General features: G+C 58.3%; 1 protein-coding gene across 1 annotated transcript in view; it reads right to left on the minus strand.

Moving 5' to 3' along the window:
• LOC141726289 (lysine-specific demethylase 5C-like) overlaps nt 1-19057 on the minus strand; it is a gene marked incomplete at its 5' end in the record, with an annotated part of 69003 nt that overhangs the window by 34850 nt on the left and 15096 nt on the right. Inside the window, 7 exon segments of the mRNA XM_074531037.1 lie at nt 3059-3178; nt 3277-3439; nt 5943-6124; nt 9761-9919; nt 17112-17192; nt 17194-17220; nt 17222-17309. Of these exon segments, the coding sequence (XP_074387138.1) occupies nt 3059-3178; nt 3277-3439; nt 5943-6124; nt 9761-9919; nt 17112-17192; nt 17194-17220; nt 17222-17309 (820 nt within the window).

A 19057-nucleotide genomic window follows, 5' to 3' on the forward strand; every position in this document is an offset into this window, starting at 1 on the left:
GCTGGGCACCCCCAAACCCTGAACTGGGTAGTGCCGATGCACTGCCAGCACACAGGGAGCTGAGGGGAAAACGGGGGATCAGGGGGGTCCCCAAAACCTGGGGGGACCCCAAAACACTGCCCTGAACAGATCTGGGCACCCCCAAACCTGGGGAACACCCCCACAGCCCTGAACTGGGCAGTGCTCCGTGCACCCCCTGCCTGTGGGAGCTGTACGGGGGTCAGGGGGGTCCCCAAAAATGGGGCACAGATATTCTGGGATATTTTCTGTCACCTCAAGGACTTTCTGTGCCCCTCCAAGCACATTTTGTGCCCCCGAGAATTTTAGGTTCTCCTTTAATTTTACACCCTCCACCCAAAAATTTCACTGTTTCCCTCTTTGTGCTCCCCTGTTTTTTTGCTATATAAAGGAATAATAATAATATATAAAGGAATAAATTATATCATATTGTATCATATCATATTGTACTATATTATATTATATTATATTATATTATATTATATTATATTATATTATATTATATTATATTATATTATATTATATTATATTATGAATCTATTACATTATATATAATAAATATATATATTTATATAATATTAAGATATAGATATATCTATACCTATATATATCTAGATATAGATATAAAAAAGATATATTATCACTATATTATTAATATAATAACTGTATATAAATATAATAACTGTACGTAAATATATTGCTATATTGATATATTAATATATTATTATATTATTGATATATATGACATATAAGAATATATAATTAATATAAAAATATATGAAAGAATAACATATAAAGGAATAATAATAATAAAAATATAAAGGAAGTCTGGAGAGTTCTGATTCCTCTAGTGTAAGCTCCATTCCTACTTTTCTAAGTACTAGGAAATCAGAGTATATACCTGTCTCCCCACGTGTATTTTCTGCACCCCCAGGTCCATTTTTCACCCCCCCAGGTCCATTTATTACCCCCCCAGGTCCATTTTTTACCCTCCCAGGTCCATTTTTTACCCCCCTAGGTCCATTTCCTGCCCCCCATGTCCATTTCCTGCCCCCCTGGGTCCATTTTTTACCCCCCAGGTCCATTTTTTACCCTCCCAGGTCCATTTTTTAACCCCCAGGTCCATTTTTTACCCACCCATGTACATTTTTACCCTCCAGGTCCATTTTTTACCCCCCCAGGTCCATTTTTTACCCCGCCAGGTCCATTTTTTACCCCCCCCAGGTCCACGTTTTACCCCCCCCAGGTGCATTTCCTGCCCCCCAGGTCCATTTTTTACCCCTCCAGGTCCATTTTTACCCCCCAGGTCCATTTTTTACTCCCCCAGGTCCATTTCCTGCCCCCCCCAGGTACATTTCCTCCCCCCCACATCCATTTCCTGCCCCCAGGTCCATTTCCTGCCACCTCAGGTACATTTTCTACCCTCCCATGTCTATTTTCTACCCCTCCAGGTACATTTTCTGCCCCCCAGGTCCATTTTTCACCCTCCCAGGTCCATTTTTTACCCTCCCAGGTCCATTTTTACCCCTCCATGTACATTTTTTACCCCCCCAGGTCCATTTCCTGCCCTCCAGGTCCATTTTTACCCCCCCAGGTCCATTTCCTCCCCCCCAGGTCCATTTCCTGCCACCTCAGGTACATTTTCTACCCCTCCATATACATTTCCTGCCCCCCAGGTCCATTTCCTGCCCCCCCATGTACATTTTTTACCCTCCCAGGTCCATTTTTTACCCCCCCCAGGTCCATTTCCTGCCCCCCAGGTCCATTTTTTACCCCCCCAGGTCCATTTCCTGCCCCCCCAGGTCCATTTCCTGGCCCCCCAGGTCCATTTTTTACCCCTCCAGGTGCATTTTCTAACCCCCCCCATGTCTATTTTTTACCCCGCCAGGTCCATTTTTTACCCCCCCCAGGTCCACGTTTTACCCCCCCCCAGGTGCATTTCCTGCCCCCCAGGTCCATTTTTTACCCCCCAGGTCCATTTTTTACCCCTCCAGGTCCATTTTTACCCCCCAGGTCCATTTTTTACTCCCCCAGGTCCATTTCCTGCCCCCCCCCAGGTCCATTTTTTACCCCCCAGGTCCATTTCCTCCCCCCCCAGGTCCATTTCCTGCCACCTCAGGTACATTTTCTGCCCCCCATGCACATTTTTTACCCCCCCATGTCCATTTTTTACGCCCCCAGGCACATTTTTTACCCCCCCCAGGTCCATTTTTTACCCCCCCCAGGTCCATTTTTCACCCTCCCAGGTCCATTTTTTACCCCCCCATGTACATTTTTTACCCCCCCCAGGTCCATTTTTTACCCCCCCAGGTCCATTTTTTACCCTCACAGGTCCATTTTTTACCCCCCAGGTACATTTTTTACCCCCCCATGTCTATTTTCTACCCCTCCATGTACATTTTCTGCCCCCCCAGGTCCATTTCCTGCCCCCCAGGTCCATTTTTACCCCCCAGGTCCATTTTTACCCCCCCAGGTCCATTTTTACCCCCCCAGGTCCATTTTTTACCCCCCATGTACATTTTTTACCCTCCCAGGTCCATTTTTTACCCCCCCCAGGTCCATTTCCTGCCCCCCCAGGTCCATTTCCTGGCCCCCCCATGTACATTTCCTGCCCCCCAGGTCCATTTCCTGCCACCTCAGGTACATTTTTTACCCCCCCCATGTCTATTTTCTACCCCTCCATGTACATTTCCTGCCCCCCAGACCCATTTTTTACCCCCCAGGTCCATTTTTTACCCCCCCAGGTCCATTTTTTACCCCCCCAGGCACATTTTTTACCCCTCCAGGCACATTTTTTACCCCCCCAAGTCCATTTCCTCCCCCCCCACGTCCATTTCCTGCCCCCCAGGTCCATTTCCTGCCACCTCAGGTACATTTTCTACCCCCCCATGTCTATTTTCTACCCCTCCATGTACATTTTCTGCCCCCCAGGTCCATTTTTACCCTCCCAGGTCCATTTTTTACCCCCCCAGGTCCATTTTTTACCCCCTCAGATCCATTTTTTACCCCCCCCAGGTGCATTTCCCGCCCCCCAGCTCACCCAGTCGGCCGTGCAGAAGTTGACGGCCTCGGCGAAGTTGTAGCCCTGGTTGAAGCCGCTGTGGTAGGCGCGGGGGAAGGTGATGACGAACTCGCCGGCGCATTGGTTGGTCCGAACCACCTGGAGGGGGGACGGGGGGGGACACGAGTGGGCTCAGCCCCGCCCCCAGGGGTGGGACAGGGCCGAGGGGGGGGGCCCTGGGGACACCCCCAACTCACGGGGACGCCGTGGGCCATCAGGGTGTTGGGGTTCATCAGGGTGACGAGCTGGTGCAGCAGGTCGGGCTGGCTCTCGAACAGCTCCGGCGTCAGCTTCTTCATCACCTCCTCCAGGTGCTCGGCCGCGAACGACGGCACCCCGTACCAGGTCTTGGGCTCGCCCCTGCAGGTGGGGGACCCAAAAATGTCCTTATTCTATTCTAAAAAACTCCCTATTCCATCCCATAAATGTCCTTATTCCATCCTGAACCACCCCAAAAACCTCCTCATCCCACCCCGTACCAGGTCTTGGGCTCGCCCCTGCGGTGGGGGACCCCAAAAATGTCCTCGTTCCATCCCAAAAAACTCCCTATTCCATCCCAAAAACCTCGTCATCCCACCCCATACCAGGTCTTGGGGTGGGGGACCCAAAAATGCCCTTGTTCCATCCCAAAAATGTCTTTATTCTATCCTAAAAACCTCCTTGTTCCATCCCAAAAATGTCCTTATTCCAGCCCAAAAATGTCCTTATTCCATCCTAAAAACCTCCTCATCCCACCCCGTACCAGGTCTTGGGCTCGCCCCTGGGGTGGGGGACCCCAAAAATGTTCTTGTTCTATCCCAAAAATGTCCTTGTTCCATCCTAAAAACCTCATCATCCCACCCCGTACCAGGTCTTGGGCTCGCCCCTGGGGTGGGGGACCCAAAAATGTCCTTATTTCCCCCTAAAAACCTCATTAATCCATCCCAAAAACCTCCTTATTCCAACCCAAAAATGTTCTTATCCCATCCCCAAAAACCTCCTTATTCCAGCCTAAAAACGTCCTTGTTCCACCCCAAAAATGTCCTTGTTCCATCCCAAAAAACTCCCTATTCCATCCTGAACCACCCCAAAAACCTCCTCATCCCACCCCGTACCAGGTCTTGGGCTCGCCCCTGGGGTGGGGGACCCAAAAATGTCCTTATTCCATCCCAAAAATGTCCTTATTCCATCCTAAAAACCTCATCATCCCACCCCGTACCAGGTCTTGGGCTCGCCCCTGCGGGTGGGGGACCCAAAAATGTCCTTATTCTATCCTAAAAAACTCCCTATTCCATCCAAAAAATGTCCTTACTCCATCCTGTACCACTCCAAAAACCTCCTCATCCCACTCCGTACCAGGTCTTGGGCTCGCCCCTGCGGGTGAGGGACCCAAAAATGTCCTTGTTCCATCCTAAAATCTTCATCATCCCATCCTGTACTACATATTGGGCTCACCCTGGGGGTGGGGGACCCAAAAAATGTCCTTATTCTATCCTAAAAAACTCCCTATTCCATCCCAAAAACCTCCTCATCCCACCCCGTACCAGGTCTTGGGCTCGCCCCTGGGTGGGGGACCCAAAAATGTCCTTGTTCCATCCCAAAAATGTCCTTGTTCCATCCCAAAAATGTCCTTATTCCATCCTGATCCCACCCTAAAAACCTCCTCATCCCACCCCGTACCAGGTCTTGGGCTCACCCCTGCGGGTGGGAGACCCCAAAAACGTCCTTATTCCACCCCAAAAATGTCCTCGTTCCATCCCCAAAAATGTCCTTGTTCCATCCCCAAAAATGTCCTTATTCCACCCCAAAAATGTCCTTATTCCACCCCAAAAATGTCCTCGTTCCATCCCAAAAATGTCCTTGTTCCACCCCAAAAATGTCCTTATTCCAGCCCAAAAATGTCCTTGTTCCATCCTAAAAACCTCCTCATCCCACCCCGTACCAGGTCTTGGGCTCGCCCCTGGGGTGGGGGACCCAAACATGTCCTTGTTCCACCCCAAAAATGTCCTTGTTCCACCCCAAAAATGTCCTTGTTCCATCCCAAAAATGTCTTGATCCCATCCTACATCACCCCAAAAACCTCCTGATCCCACCCCATGCCATGTCTTGAGCTCACCCCTGGGTGTGGGGCACCCCAAAACTGCTCCTCCTGGCCACACAAGCACCCCACAATCACCCCCTGGGCACTCAGATGCCCCCCAAACACCCCAAAGTTGCCCCTCTGGTCCCCCAAACACCCCAAAGTTGCCCCTCTGGTCCCCCAAACACCCCAAATTTGCCCCTCTGGTCCCCCAAACGCCCCAAAATCACCCTTCTGTCCCCCCAGACACCCCCTAAATGCCCCCCTTAGTGCCCACCAGTGGAGGCAGTTGAGATGGAGTAGCTCCCTAAATGCCCCCCAAGGTGCCCCCTAGATGCCCCCCTTGGTGCCCACTAGTGGAGGTAGTTGATGGAGCAGCCCCCTAAATGCCCCCCAGGTGCCCCCGGTGCCCACCAGTGGAGGTAGCTGATGGAGCAGCTCCCTAAATGCCCCCTAGATGCCCCCCAGATGCCCCCAGTGCCCACCAGTGGAGGCACTTGATGGAGCAGCTCCCTAAATGCCCCCTTGGTGCTCCCTAAATGCCCCCCAGTGCCCACAAGTGGAGGCAGTTGATGGAGTAGCCCCCTAAATGCCCCCTAGATGCCCCCGGTGCCCACCAGTGGAGGTAGCTGATGGAGTAGCTCCCTAAATGCCCCCCAGGTGCCCCCTAAATGCCCCCCGGGTGCCCCCCAGATGCCCCCCAGGTGCCCGCGGTGCCCACCAGTGGAGGCAGTTGATGGAGTAGCTCCCTAATTGCCCCCCAGGTGCCCCCTAAATGCCCCCTTGGTGCCCCCCGGTGCCCACCAGTGGAGGTAGTTGATGGAGTAGCTCCAGTGGTCCTCGATGTGCCAGCAGAAGGCCGAGAACACCATGCCCACGTAGAGCCAGGGCACCTTCATGCCCGAGATGTCGGCGTTGATGTGGCACAGCACCGACTGCTGCAGCACCGGCATCACGTTCAGGTTCCAGCCGCTGCCCGCGTACTCCTGGGGACACGAGGGGACAGTGAGGGGACAGTGTCACCGGGGATGGGGACACACGGGGGACAGCGAGGGGACAGTGTCACCAGGGATGGGGACACACGGGGGACAGCGAGGGGACATGGGGACAGCGTCACCGGGGATGGGGACAGCGTCACCCAGGGATGGAGACATCAATGGGACACACGGGGACAGTGAGGGGACAGTGAGGGGACACGGGGACAGCGTCACCCAGGGATGGGGACATCAAGGGGACACCGAGGGGATACAGGGACACCAAAGGGACAGTGCCACCTGGGGGTGGGGACATTGAGGGGACACAGGGACAGCAAGGGGACAGCGTCACCAGGGATGGGGACACCGAGGGGACAGCAGGGACAGTGTCACCGGGGATGGGGACACCGAGGGGACAGTGAGGGGACACGGGGACAGTGTCACCGGGGATGGGGACACCGAGGGGACACAAGGATGGCATCACCCGCGCACGGGGATAGCATCACCCAGGGAATAGGGACACCAAGGGGAGAGGGACATCGAGGGGACAGTGTCACCCAGGGGATGGGGACACCGAGGGGACAGTGTCACCCAGGGATGGGGACATCAATGGGACAGTGTCACCCAGGGGATGGGGACACCAAGGGGACAGCATCACTCAGAGAATGGGGACATCGAGGGGACAGTGCCACCCAGGGATGGGGACATCCAGGGGACGGTGTCACCCAAAGGGATGAGGACATTGAGGGGACAGTGTCACTGGGGGATGGGGACATCAATGGGACAGTGTCACCCAGGGATGGGGACACAGGGACAGCATCACCTGGGCACAGGGACATGGCATCACCCCCACATGGGATCAGAGACACCCCAAGGGACAGCGTCACCCAGGGGATGGGGACATCGAGGGGACACTGAGGGGACAGTGTCCCTGGCAGTGCCCCAGGGAGGTGACAGTGTCCCACCACAGGAGGTGACAGTGTCCCTGATAGTGCCCTGGGGGAGCTGACACTGTCCCTGGCCAGAGGTGACAATGCCCCTGGCAGTGTCCCCGGGGAGGTGACAGCTTTCAATGTCCCTGGTACTTCCCCAGGAGAGGTGACACTGTCCCTGGCAGTGCCCGGGGGGGTGGTGGCAGTGTCCCCGTGTCCCAGCTCCTCCTTGGGGGAGGTGACAATGCCCATCAGTGCCCTGATGGGAGGTGGGAGATGCCAATGTCCCCCCAGGGGAGGTGACACTGTGGCACTGTCCCCGCTGTCCCCATGTCCCACCTCCTCCTGGGGGAGGTGACACTGTCCCTGGCAGTGTCTTTGGGTGAGGTGACACTGTCCCCCCAGGGAGGTGACACTGTGACAGTGTCCCCAATGTCCCCAGTGTCCCACAATGTCCCTGGCAGTGCCCTGGGGTGAGGTGACACTGTTCCCCCAGGGGAGGTGACACTGTGACAGTGTCCCCGCTGTCCCCAATGTCCCACAATGCCCATCAGCGCCCTGATGGGAGGTGACACCATGGCACTGTCCCCAATGTCCCCGTGTCCCACCTCCTCCTGGGGGAGGTGACAATGCCCATCAGTGCCCTGAGGGGAGGTGGGAGATGTCAATGACCCCCCAAGGAGGTGACACTGTGGCAGTGTCCCCGTGTCCCACCTCCTCCTGAGGGAGGTGACAATGTCCCTGGCAGTGCCCCCAGTGGGGTAACACTGTCCCACAGAGGGGAGGTGACACTGTGGCACTGTCCCTGCTGTCCCCAATGTCCCACCTCCTCCTGGGGGAGGTGACAATGTCCATCAGTGCCCTGATGGGAGGTGGGAGGTGACAGTGTCTCCCCCCCCCAGGGAGGTGGCAGTGTCCCCGTTGTCCCCAATGTCCCGCAATGTCCCTGGCAGTGCCCTGGGGTGAGGTGACACTGTTCCCCCAGGGGAGATGGCACTGTGGCAGTGTCCCCAATGTCCCCAATGTCCCACCTCCTCCTCGGGGGAGGTGACAATGCCCATCAGTGCCCTGATGGGAGGTAGGAGGTGACACTGTCCCCAATGTCCCACCTCCTCCTCGGGGGAGGTGACAATGTCCCTGGCAGTGCCCTGGGGTGAGGTGACACTGTCCCCCCAGGGGAGGTGACACTGTGGCACTGTCCCCAGTGTCCCCAATGTCCCACCTCCTCCTCGGGGGAGGTGACAATGCCCATCAGTGCCCTGATGGGAGGTGGCAGTGTCCCCGTTGTCCCCAATGTCCCACAATGTCCCTGGCAGTGTCTTTGGGTGAGGTGACACTGTCCCCCCAGGGGGGATGGCACTGTGGCAGTGTCCCCGCTGTCCCCAATGTCCCCATGTCCCACCTCCTCCTGGGGGAGGTGACAATGCCCATCAGTGCCCTGATGGGAGGTGGGAGATGCCAATGTCCCCCCAGGGGAGGTGACACCGGGACAGTGTCCCCAATGTCCCACCTCCTCCTCGGCGGAGGTGACAATGTCCCTGGCAGTGTCTTTGGGCGAGGTGACACTGTTCCCCCAGGGAGGTGACACTGTGACAGTGTCCCCAGTGTCCCACAATGCCCATCAGTGCCCTGATGGGAGGTGGGAGATGCCAATGTCCCCCCGGGGGAGGTGACACCATGGCAGTGTCCCCAGTGTCCCCGATGTCCCACAATGTCCCTGGCAGTGTCTTTGGGTGAGGTGACACTGTCCCCCTGGGGGAGGTGACACTGTGGCAGTGTCCCCGCTGTCCCCAATGTCCCACAATGCCCATCAGTGCCCTGATGGGAGGTGGGAGATGCCAATGTCCCCAGAGAGGAGGTGACACTGTGACAGTGTCCCCGCTGTCCCCATGTCCCACCTCCTCCTGGGGGAGGTGACAATGCCCATCAGTGCCCTGATGGGAGGTGGCACTGTCCGCAGTATCCCCAATGTCCCGCAGTGTCCCCAATGTCCCCGTGTCCCACCTCCTCCTCGGGGGAGGTGACAATGCCCATCAGTGCCCTGATGGGAGGTGGCACTGTCCGCAGTATCCCCAATGTCCCGCAGTGTCCCCAATGTCCCCGTGTCCCACCTCCTCCTCGGGGGAGGTGACAATGCCCATCAGTGCCCTGATGGGAGGTGGCACTGTCCGCAGTATCCCCAATGTCCCGCAGTGTCCCCAATGTCCCCGTGTCCCACCTCCTCCTCGGGGGAGGTGACAATGCCCATCAGTGCCCTGATGGGAGGTGGGAGATGCCAATGTCCCACAATGCCCATCAGTGCCCTGAGGGGAGGTGGCACTGTCCCCAATGTCCCCATGTCCCCGTGTCCCACCTCCTCCTCGGGGGAGGTGACACTGTCCCTGGCAGTGTCTTTGGGTGAGGTGACACTGTCCCCCCAGGGAGGTGACACTGTGACAGTGTCCCCAATGTCCCACAATGCCCATCAGTGCCCTGAGGGGAGGTGAAACTGTGGCAGTGTCCCCAGTGTCCCCAATGTCCCCATGTCCCCGTGTCCCACCTCCTCCTCGGGGGAGGTGACAATGCCCATCAGTGCCCTGAGGGGAGGTGGCACTGTGACACTGTCCCCAATGTCCCCAATGTCCCTGACAGTGCCCTGGGGTGAGGTGACACTGTCCCCCCACGGGAGGTGACACTGTGACACTGTCCCCAATGTCCCCATGTCCCCGTGTCCCACCTCCTCCTCGGGGGACAGGCGCCGTTTGCCGTCGCGCACGGGGAAGCCGGAGCCGAACTCCTTGGAGTGGATGTCGGCGCCGTACTCCACCGTCACGTCCTCCTCGATGCTGTTCACCAGGCGCCAGAACTCCTTCTCCACCAGCTCCGTGGGCACCATCTGCGGGCACCGAGGGCATTTTGGGGGGATTTGAGGGAGGTTTTGGGGATTTGGGGTTTTCTGAGGGCATTTTGAGGGTTTTGGGGTTTTTTTGGGGGGATTCTGGGGGAGGTTTGAGAGGATTCTGGGTGGGATTTGGAGGTTGTTCACCAGAACTCCTCCACCTCCAGATGCTCCATGGGCACCATCAGAGGGCAGGGAGCTTTGGTGGGGGGCTGCAGGGAGGGGATTTGGGGGGGCCAAGGGCCTTCAAGGGGTACAGGATGGTTTTAGGGGTGTCTGGGGGAGACCTGGAGGGGTTTTGGGGTGATCCAGGGGGGTTTTGGGGTGCTCACATTGATGGGCACATTGAAGCACTCAGCCTTGAAGGCGTCACCCACATCCCCAAAGGGAGGGGAGCCAGAGGGGGTCTGGGGGGCTCAGGAGAGCCTGGTGGGTTTTGGGGGGATCCAGGCAGGTTTTGGGGTGATACAGAGAGGTTTGGGGGGATCCAGGGGGGTTTTGGGGTGCTCACATTGATGGGCACATAGAAGCACTCGGCCTTGAAGGCATCACCCACCTTCCCAAAGGGAGGGGAGCTCAAGGGGGTCTGGGGGGCTCAGGGGATCCTGGGGGTTTTTGGGGGGATCCAGGGGGGTTTGAGGAGATCCGTGGGGTTTTGGGGTGACCCAGGCAGGTTTTAAGGGGATCCAGGGGGGTTTTGGGGTGCTCACATTGATGGGCACATTGAAGCACTCAGCCCTGAAGGCGTCACCCACCTCCCCAAAGGGAGGGGAGCCCAAGGAGTCTGGGGGGCTCAGGAGAACCTGGTGGGTTTTGGGGGGATCCAGGGTTTTTTTGGGGATCCAGGCAGGTTTTGGGGATCCAGGCAGGTTTTGGGGTGATCCAGGGGGGTTTTAGGGGGCTCACATTGATGGGCACACTGAAGCACTCAGCCTTGAAGGCATCACCCACATCCCCAAAGGGAGGGGAGCTCAATGGGGTCTGGGGGGCTCAGGAGAGCCTGGGGGTTTTTGGGGGGATCCAAGGGGGGTTTAGGGAGATCCGTGGGGTTTTGGGGTGACCCAGACAGGTTTTGAGATGATACAGAGGGGTTTGGGGGGGATCCAGGCAGGTTTTGGGGGGCTCACATTGATGGGCACATTGGAGTGGTCAGCCTTGAAGGCATCACCCACCTTCCCAAAGGGAGAGGAGCTCAATGGAGTCTGGGGGGCTCAGGAGAGCCTGGTGGGTTTTGGGGGGATCCAGGGTTTTTTTGGGGATCCAGGCAGGTTTTGGGGTGATGCAGGGGGGTTTGGGGGGGGATCCAGGGGGGTTTTGGGGGGCTCACATTGATGGGTACATTGAAGCACTCAGCCCTGAAGGCATCACCCACCTCCCCAAAGGGAGAGGAGCTCAAGGGAGTCTGGGGGGCTCAGGAGAGCCTGGGAGGTTTTGGGGGGATCCAGGGTTTTTTTGGGGATCCAGGCAGGTTTTGGGGGGGATCCAGGCAGGTTTTGGGGTGCTCACATGGATGGGGACATTGAAGCACTCGGCCTTGAAGGCATCACCCACCTCCCCAAAGGGAGGGGAGCTCAATGGAGTCTGGGGGGCTCAGGGGATCCTGGGGGGTTTTGGGGGGATCCAGGGTTTTTTTGGGGATCCAGGCAGGTTTTGGGGTGATACAGAGGGGTTTGGGGGGGGATCCAGGGGGGTTTTGGGGTGCTCACATTGATGGGCACATTGAAGCACTCAGCCTTGAAGGCATCACCCACCTCCCAAAGGGAGAGGAGCCAGAGGGGGTCTGGGGGGCTCAGGAGAGCCTCGGGGTTTTTGGGGGGATCCAGGGGGGTTCAGGGAGATCCGTGGGGTTTTGGGGTGACCCAGGCAGGTTTTAAGGGGATCCAGGCAGGTTTTGGGGTGCTCACATTGACGGGCACATTGAAGCAGTCGGCCTGGAAGGCGTCACCCACCTCCCCAAAGGGAGGGGAGCCAGAGGGGGTCTGGGGGGCTCAGGAAAGCCTGGTGGGTTTTCGGGGGATCCAGGTTTTTTTTGGGGATCCAGGCAGGTTTTGGGGTGATACAGAGGGGTTTGGGGGGGGATCCAGGCAGGTTTTGGGGTGCTCACATTGACGGGCACATTGAAGCACTCAGCCCTGAAGGCATCACCCACCTCCCCAAAGGGAGGGGAGCTCAATGGAGTCTGGGGGGCTCAGGGGATCCTGGGGGGTTTTGGGGGGATCCAGGGGGGTTTGAGGAGATCCGTGGGGTTTTGGGGTGACCCAGACAGGTTTTGAGGTGATACAGAGGGGTTTTGGGGTGATCCAGGCAGGTTTTGGGGTGCTCACATTGACGGGCACATTGAAGCACTCAGCCTTGAAGGCATCACCCACCTTCCCAAAGGGAGAGGAGCTCAATGGAGTCTGGGGGGCTCAGGAGAGCCTGGGGGGTTTTGGGGGGATCCAGGGTTTTTTTGGGGATCCAGGCAGGTTTTGGGGTGATACAGAGGGGCTTGGGGGGTGATCCAGGCAGGTTTTGGGGTGCTCACATTGATGGGCACATTGAAGCACTCAGCCTTGAAGGCGTCACCCACCTCCCCAAAGGGAAGGGAGCCAGAGGGAGTCTGGGGGGCTCAGGAGAGCCTGGTGGGTTTTGGGGGGATCCAGGGTATTTTTGGGGATCCAGGCAGGTTTTGGGGGGATCCAGGCAGGTTTTGGGGGGATCCAGGCAGGTTTTGGGGGGCTCACATTGATGGGCACATTGGAGCGGTCAGCCTTGAAGGCGTCACCCACCTCCCCAAAGGGAGGGGAGCTCAAGGAGTCTGGGGGGCTCAGGAGAGCCTGGGAGGTTTTGGGGGGATCCAGGAGGGCTTTCGGGGTAGCCTGGGATGTTTTTGGGGTCCGGGGGGATTCAGGGGGTCCAGGGGGTATCCAGGGGGTTCTGGGGGTATCCTGGGAGGTTTTTGGGGGGTCTGGGGGGATCTAGGGGGTTCTGGGGGTATCCTGGGATGTTTTTGGGGGGTCTGGGGGTATCCAGGGGGTTCTGGGGGTATCCTGGGAGGTTTTTGGGGGGTCTGGGGGTATCCAGGGGGTTCTGGGGGTATCCTGGGAGGTTTTTGGGGGTCCGGGGGAATTCAGGGGGTATCCAGGGGGTTCTGGGGGTATCCAGGGATGTTTTTGGGGGTCCCAGAGGGTTCAGGGGGGCTCACATGGACGGGCATGTTGAAGTAGTCAGCCTTGAAGGTGTCACCCACCTCCCCAAAGGGAGAGGAGCTCAATGGAGTCTGGAGGGCTCAGGGGATCCTGGTGGGTTTTGGGGGGGATCCAGGGTTTTTTTGGGGATCCAGGCAGGTTTTGGGGTGATGCAGGGGGGGTTTGGGGGGGGATCCAGGGGGGTTTTGGGGGGCTCACATTGATGGGCACATTGAAGCACTCAGCCTTGAAGGCATCACCCACCTCCCCAAAGGGAGGGGAGCCCAAGGAGTCTGGGGGGCTCAGGGGATCCTGGGGGGTTTTGGGGGGATCCAGGGGGGTTTGAGGATCCAGGCAGGTTTTGGGGTGATACAGAGAGGTTTGGGGTGATCCAGGCAGGTTTTGGGGTGCTCACATTGACGGGCACATTGAAGCACTCAGCCCTGAAGGCATCACCCACCTCCCCAAAGGGAGGGGAGCCAGAGGGGGTCTGGGGGGCTCAGGAAAGCCTGGTGGGTTTTCGGGGGATCCAGGGTTTTTTTGGGGATCCAGGCAGGTTTTGAGGTGATACAGAGGGGTTTTGGGGTGATCCAGGCAGGTTTTGGGGTGCTCACATTGATGGGCACATTGAAGCAGTCGGCCTTGAAGGCGTCACTCACCTCCCCAAAGGGAGAGGAGCCCAAGGGAGTCTGGGGGGCTCAGGAGAACCTGGTGGGTTTTTGGGGGGATCCAGGGGGGTTTGAGGAGATCCGTGGGGTTTTGGGGTGACCCAGGCAGGTTTTGAGGTGATACAGAGGGGTTTTGGGGTGATCCAGGGGGGTTTTGGGGTGCTCACATGGACGGGCACATTGAGTACTCAGCCTTGAAGGCGTCACCCACCTCCCCAAAGGGAGGGGAGCTCAAGGAGTCTGGGGGCTCAGGGGGATCCTGGGGGTTTTTGGGGGGATCCAGGGGGGTTTAGGGAGATCCGTGGGGTTTTGGGGTGACCAAGACAGGTTTTTGGGGGGATCCAGGGGGGTTTTGGGGTGCTCACATTGACGGGCACATTGGAGTGGTCGGCCTTGAAGGCATCACCCACCTCCCCAAAGGGAGAGGAGCTCAAGGAGTCTGGGGGGGCTCAAGAGAACCTGGGAGCTTTTGAGGGGATCCAGGGTTTTTTTTGGGGATCCAGGCAGGTTTTGGGGTGATACAGAGGGGTTTGGGGGGTGATCCAGGCAGGTTTTGGGGTGCTCACATGGATGGGCACATTGAAGCAGTCGGCCTTGAAGGCGTCACCCCACCTCCCCAAAGGGAGGGGAGCTCAATGGAGTCTGGGGGGCTCAGGAGAACCTGGGGGTTTTTGGGGGGATCCAGGCAGGTTTTGGGGTGATGCAGGGGGGTTTGGGGGGGGGATCCAGGGGGGTTTAGGGAGATCCGTAGGGTTTTGGGGTGACCAAGGCAGGTTTTAAGGGGATCCAGGCAGGTTTTGGGGGTGCTCACATTGATGGGCAACACTGAAGCACTCAGCCTTGAAGGCGTCACCCACTTTCCCAAAGGGAGAGGAGCCCAAGGGAGTCTGGGGGGCTCAGGAGAGCCTGGTGGGTTTTGGGGGGATCCAGGGTTTTTTTTTGGGGATCCAGGCAGGTTTTGGGGGGCTCACATGGATGGGCACATTGGACTGGTCGGCCTTGAAGGCATCACCCACCTCCCCAAAGGGAGGGGAGCTCAAGGGGGTCTGGGGGGCTCAGGAGAGCCTGGGGGCTTTTGGGGGATCCAGGGTTTTTTTGGGGATCCAGGCAGGTTTTGGGGTGATACAGAGAGGTTTGGGGGGATCCAGGGGGGTTTTGGGGGCTCACATGGACGGGCACATTGAAGCAGTCAGCCTTGAAGGCATCACCCACCTCCCAAAGGGAGGGGGAGCCCATGGGGGTCTGGGGGGGCTCAGGAGAACCTGGGGGTTTTGGGGGGATCCAGGGGGTTTGAGGAGATCCGTGGGGTTTTTGGGGTGACCCAGGCAGGTTTTAAGGGGATCCAGGCAGGTTTTGGGGGGCTCACATGGACGGGCACACTGAAGCACTCAGACTAGAAGGCCGTCACCCACCTCCCCAAAGGGAAGGGAGCCAGAGGGGGTCTGGGGGGGCTCAGGAGAGCCTGGTGGGTTTTGGGGGGATCCAGGGTATTTTTGGGGATCCAGGCAGGTTTTGGGGTGATACCAGAGGGGTTTGGGGGTATTCAAGAAGGTTCTGGGGGCTCACATGGATGGGTACATTGAAAGCACTCAGCCTTGAAGGCCGTCACCCACCTCCCCAAAGGGAGGGGAGCTCAAGGGGTCTGGGGGGTTCAGGAGAACCTGGGAGGTTTTGGGGGGATCCTGGGTTTTTTTGTGGATCCAGGCAGTTTTGAGGTGATGCAGAGAGGTTTGGGGTGATCCAGGCAGGTTTTGGGGTGCTCACATTGATGGGCACATTGAAGCACTCAGCCTTGAAGGCATCACCCACCTCCCCAAAGGGAGAGGAGCCCAAGGGAGTCTGGGGGGCTCAGGAGAGCCTGGGAGGTTTTGGGGGGATCCAGGCAGGTTTTGGGGTGATGCAGGGGGGTTTGGGGGGGATCCAGGCAGGTTTTGGGGTGCTCACATTGATGGGCACATTGAAGCACTCAGCCTTGAAGGCATCACCCACCTCCCCAAAGGGAGGGGAGCCCAAGGGGGTCTGGGGGGCTCAGAGAGAAACCTGGTGGGTTTTTTGGGGGGATCCAGGGGGGTTTGAGGAGATCCAGGGGGGTTCTGGGGTGACCAAGGCAGGTTTTGGGGGGATCCAGGCAGGTTTTGGGGTGCTCACATGGACGGGCACATTGAAGCACTCAGCCTTGAAGGCATCACCCACCTTCCCAAAGGAGGGGAGCTAATGGAGTCTGGGGGCTCAGGAGAACCTGGGAGGTTTTGGGGGGATCCAGGGTTTTTTTTGGGGATCCAGGCAGGTTTTGAGGTGATGCAGAGGGGTCTGGGGGGGATCCAGGGGGGTTTTGGGGTGCTCACATTGACGGGCACATTGAAGCACTCAGCCTTGAAGGTGTCACCCACCTCCCCAAAGGGAGGGGAGGAGCCCAAGGGAGTCTGGGGGGCTCAGGAGAGCCTGGTGGGTTTTGGGGGGATCCAGGGGGGTTTGAGGAGATCCGTGGGGTTTTGGGGTGACCCAGGCAGGTTTTAAGGGGATCCAGGCAGGTTTTGGGGTGCTCACATTGATGGGCACATTGAAGCACTCAGCCTTGAAGGCATCACCCCACCTCCCCAAAGGGAGGGGAGCTCAATGGAGTCTGGGGGGCTCAGGAAAGCCTGGTGGGTTTTCGGGGGATCCAGGGTTTTTTTGGGGATCCAGACAGGTTTTGAGGTGATACAGAGGGGTTTTGGGGTGATCCAGGCAGGTTTTGGGGTGCTCACATTGATGGGCACATTGAAGCACTCAGCCTTGAAGGCATCACCCACCTTCCCAAAGGGAGGGGAGCTAAATGGAGTCTGGGGGGCTCAGGAGAGCCTGGGGGGTTTTGGGGGGATCCTGGAGGGTTTTGGGGGAATCCTGGGATGTTTTTGGGGTCCTGGGGGGTTCAGAGGGGATCCAGGGGGTTCTGGGGGTATCCTGGGAGGTTTTTGGGGGGTCCTGGGGGGGATCCAGGGGGTTCTGGGGGTATCCTGGGATGTTTTTGGGGTCCAGGGGGTTCAGGTGGTTCTGGGGTATCCAGGGAGGTTTTGGGGGGTCCCCAGAGGGGTTCAGGGGGTATCCAGGGGGTTCTGGGGGTATCCTGGGAGGTTTTTGGGGGCTTCTGGGGGGATCCAGGGGGTTCTGGGGGTTATCCTGGGAGGTTTTGGGGGCTCTGGGGGGATCCAGGGGGTTCTGGGGGTATCCTGGGAGGTTTTTGGGGGGTCCTGGGGGTATCCAGGGGGTTCTGGGGGTATCCTGGGAGGTTTTTGGGGGGTCCTGGGGGGATCCAGGGGGTTCTGGGGGTACCCAGGATGTTTTTGGGGGTCCCAGAGGGTTCGGGGGGCTCACATGGACGGGCATGTTGAAGTAGTCGGCCTTGAAGGCGTCGGCCATCTCGCCGAAGCTCTGCAGGGTGTACTCGCGCGTGGCCCTGCTCGAATCCAAACGCCTCCGGGGGGGCGCTTGCACTCCTGGGGGACACCGGGGGTCAGGGGGACATCGGGGGGGTCATTGGGGGTCAGGGGGCTTGGGGACACCGGAGGGTCACTGGGGACATAGGAGGGGTCATTGGGGACATCGGGGGCGCTCAGGGGGTTTGGGGACATCGGGGGGGTCATTGGGGGTTTGGAGACACCAGGAAAGGGTCAGGGGGTTTGGGGGACACCAGGAGGGATCAGGGGGCTTGGGAACACCAGGGGGGATCAGGGAGATTTGGGGACACCAAGGGGGATCACTGGGAAAACATCAGGGGTTAGGGGGTTTGGGGACATCGGGGGGGTCATTGGGGACATCAGAGGGGTCATTGGGGACATTGGTGGTCAGGGGGCTTGGGGACACCAGGGGGTCAGGGGGTTTGTGGGACATCAGGGGAGGACATTGGGGGGTCAGGGGGTTTGGGGACATCAGGAGGGGTCAGAGGATTTGGGGACACCAGGAAAGGGTACAGGGAACACCCAGAGGGGTCAGAGGATTTGGGGACACTGGGGAACCCTACAGAAAGCAGATCAGGGGGTCCCTGAACCCACAGATCAGGGGGTCCCCAGCCCCACACACAGAACTGGATGGGATTTGGGAGCCCCCACCCCACAGATCAGACAGACTCAAAACCATCCTGAAAGCCAGGACACCACACAAGGGGGGTTCCCAGCCCCACAGATGGGGGGTCCCTAAACCCACAGATCAGGGGGTCCCTGAACCCACAGATCAGGGGGTCCCTGAACCCACAGATCAGGGGGTCCCTGAACCCACAGATCAGGGGGTCCCCAGCCCACACACAGACAGAACTGGGATGGGATTTGGGAGCCCCCCCACCCCCAGATCAGACAGACTCAAACCATCCTGAAAGCCCAGGACACCACACAAGGGGGGTTCCCAGCCCCACAGATGGGGGGTCCCTAAACCCACAGATCAGGGGGTCCCTGAACCCACAGATCAGGGGGTCCCTAAACCACAGATCAGGGGGTCCCTAAACCCACAGATCAGGGGGGTCCCTAAACCCACAGATCAGGGGTCCCCAGCCCCACCACACAGCCTGGGTGGGATTTGGGAGCTCCCACCCCACAGATCAGAGGAACCCAAGCCCCCTCCCAGCACAAGACACCACCCACAGCTGTCCCTGCCCCACAGATGGGGGCTCCTTAAATCCACAGATCAGGGGTCCCTAAACCCACAGATCAGGGGGGTCTCTCCAAACCCACAGATGGGGGGGTCCTCAGCCCCACACACAGCCTGGATAAGATTTGGGAGCCCCCACCCCACAAAATCAGACAGACTCAAACCATCCTGAAAGCCAGGACACCACACAAGGGGGTCTGGTCCCAGTCCCACAGATCAGGGGGTCCCTGAACCACAGATCAGGGGGTCCCTAAACCCACAGATCAGGGGGTCCCCAGCCCCACACACAGCCTGGATGGGATTTGGGAGCCCCCACCCCACAGATCAGAGGAACCCAAAGCCCCCTCCCAGCACAGGACACCCACCCACAGCTGTCCCTGCCCCAGAGATGGGGGCTCCTTAAATCCACAGATCAGGGGGTCCCTAAACCCACAGATCAGGGGGTCTCTAAACCCACAGATCAGGGGGTCTCCAACCCACAGATCAGGGGGTCCCTAACCCACAGATCAGGGGGGTCCCTAAACCCACAGATCAGGGGGGTCCCCAGCCCCACAGATCAGGGGGTCCCTAAACCCACAGATCAGGGGGTCCCCAGCCCCACAGATAAGGGGGTCCCCAGCCCCACAGATGGGGGGTCTCTAAACCCACAGATCAGGGGTTCCCAGCCCCACAGATGGGGA

The sequence above is a fragment of the Zonotrichia albicollis genome, chromosome 34 (assembly GCF_047830755.1).
Source record: "Zonotrichia albicollis isolate bZonAlb1 chromosome 34, bZonAlb1.hap1, whole genome shotgun sequence".
NCBI lineage: Eukaryota > Metazoa > Chordata > Aves > Passeriformes > Passerellidae > Zonotrichia > Zonotrichia albicollis.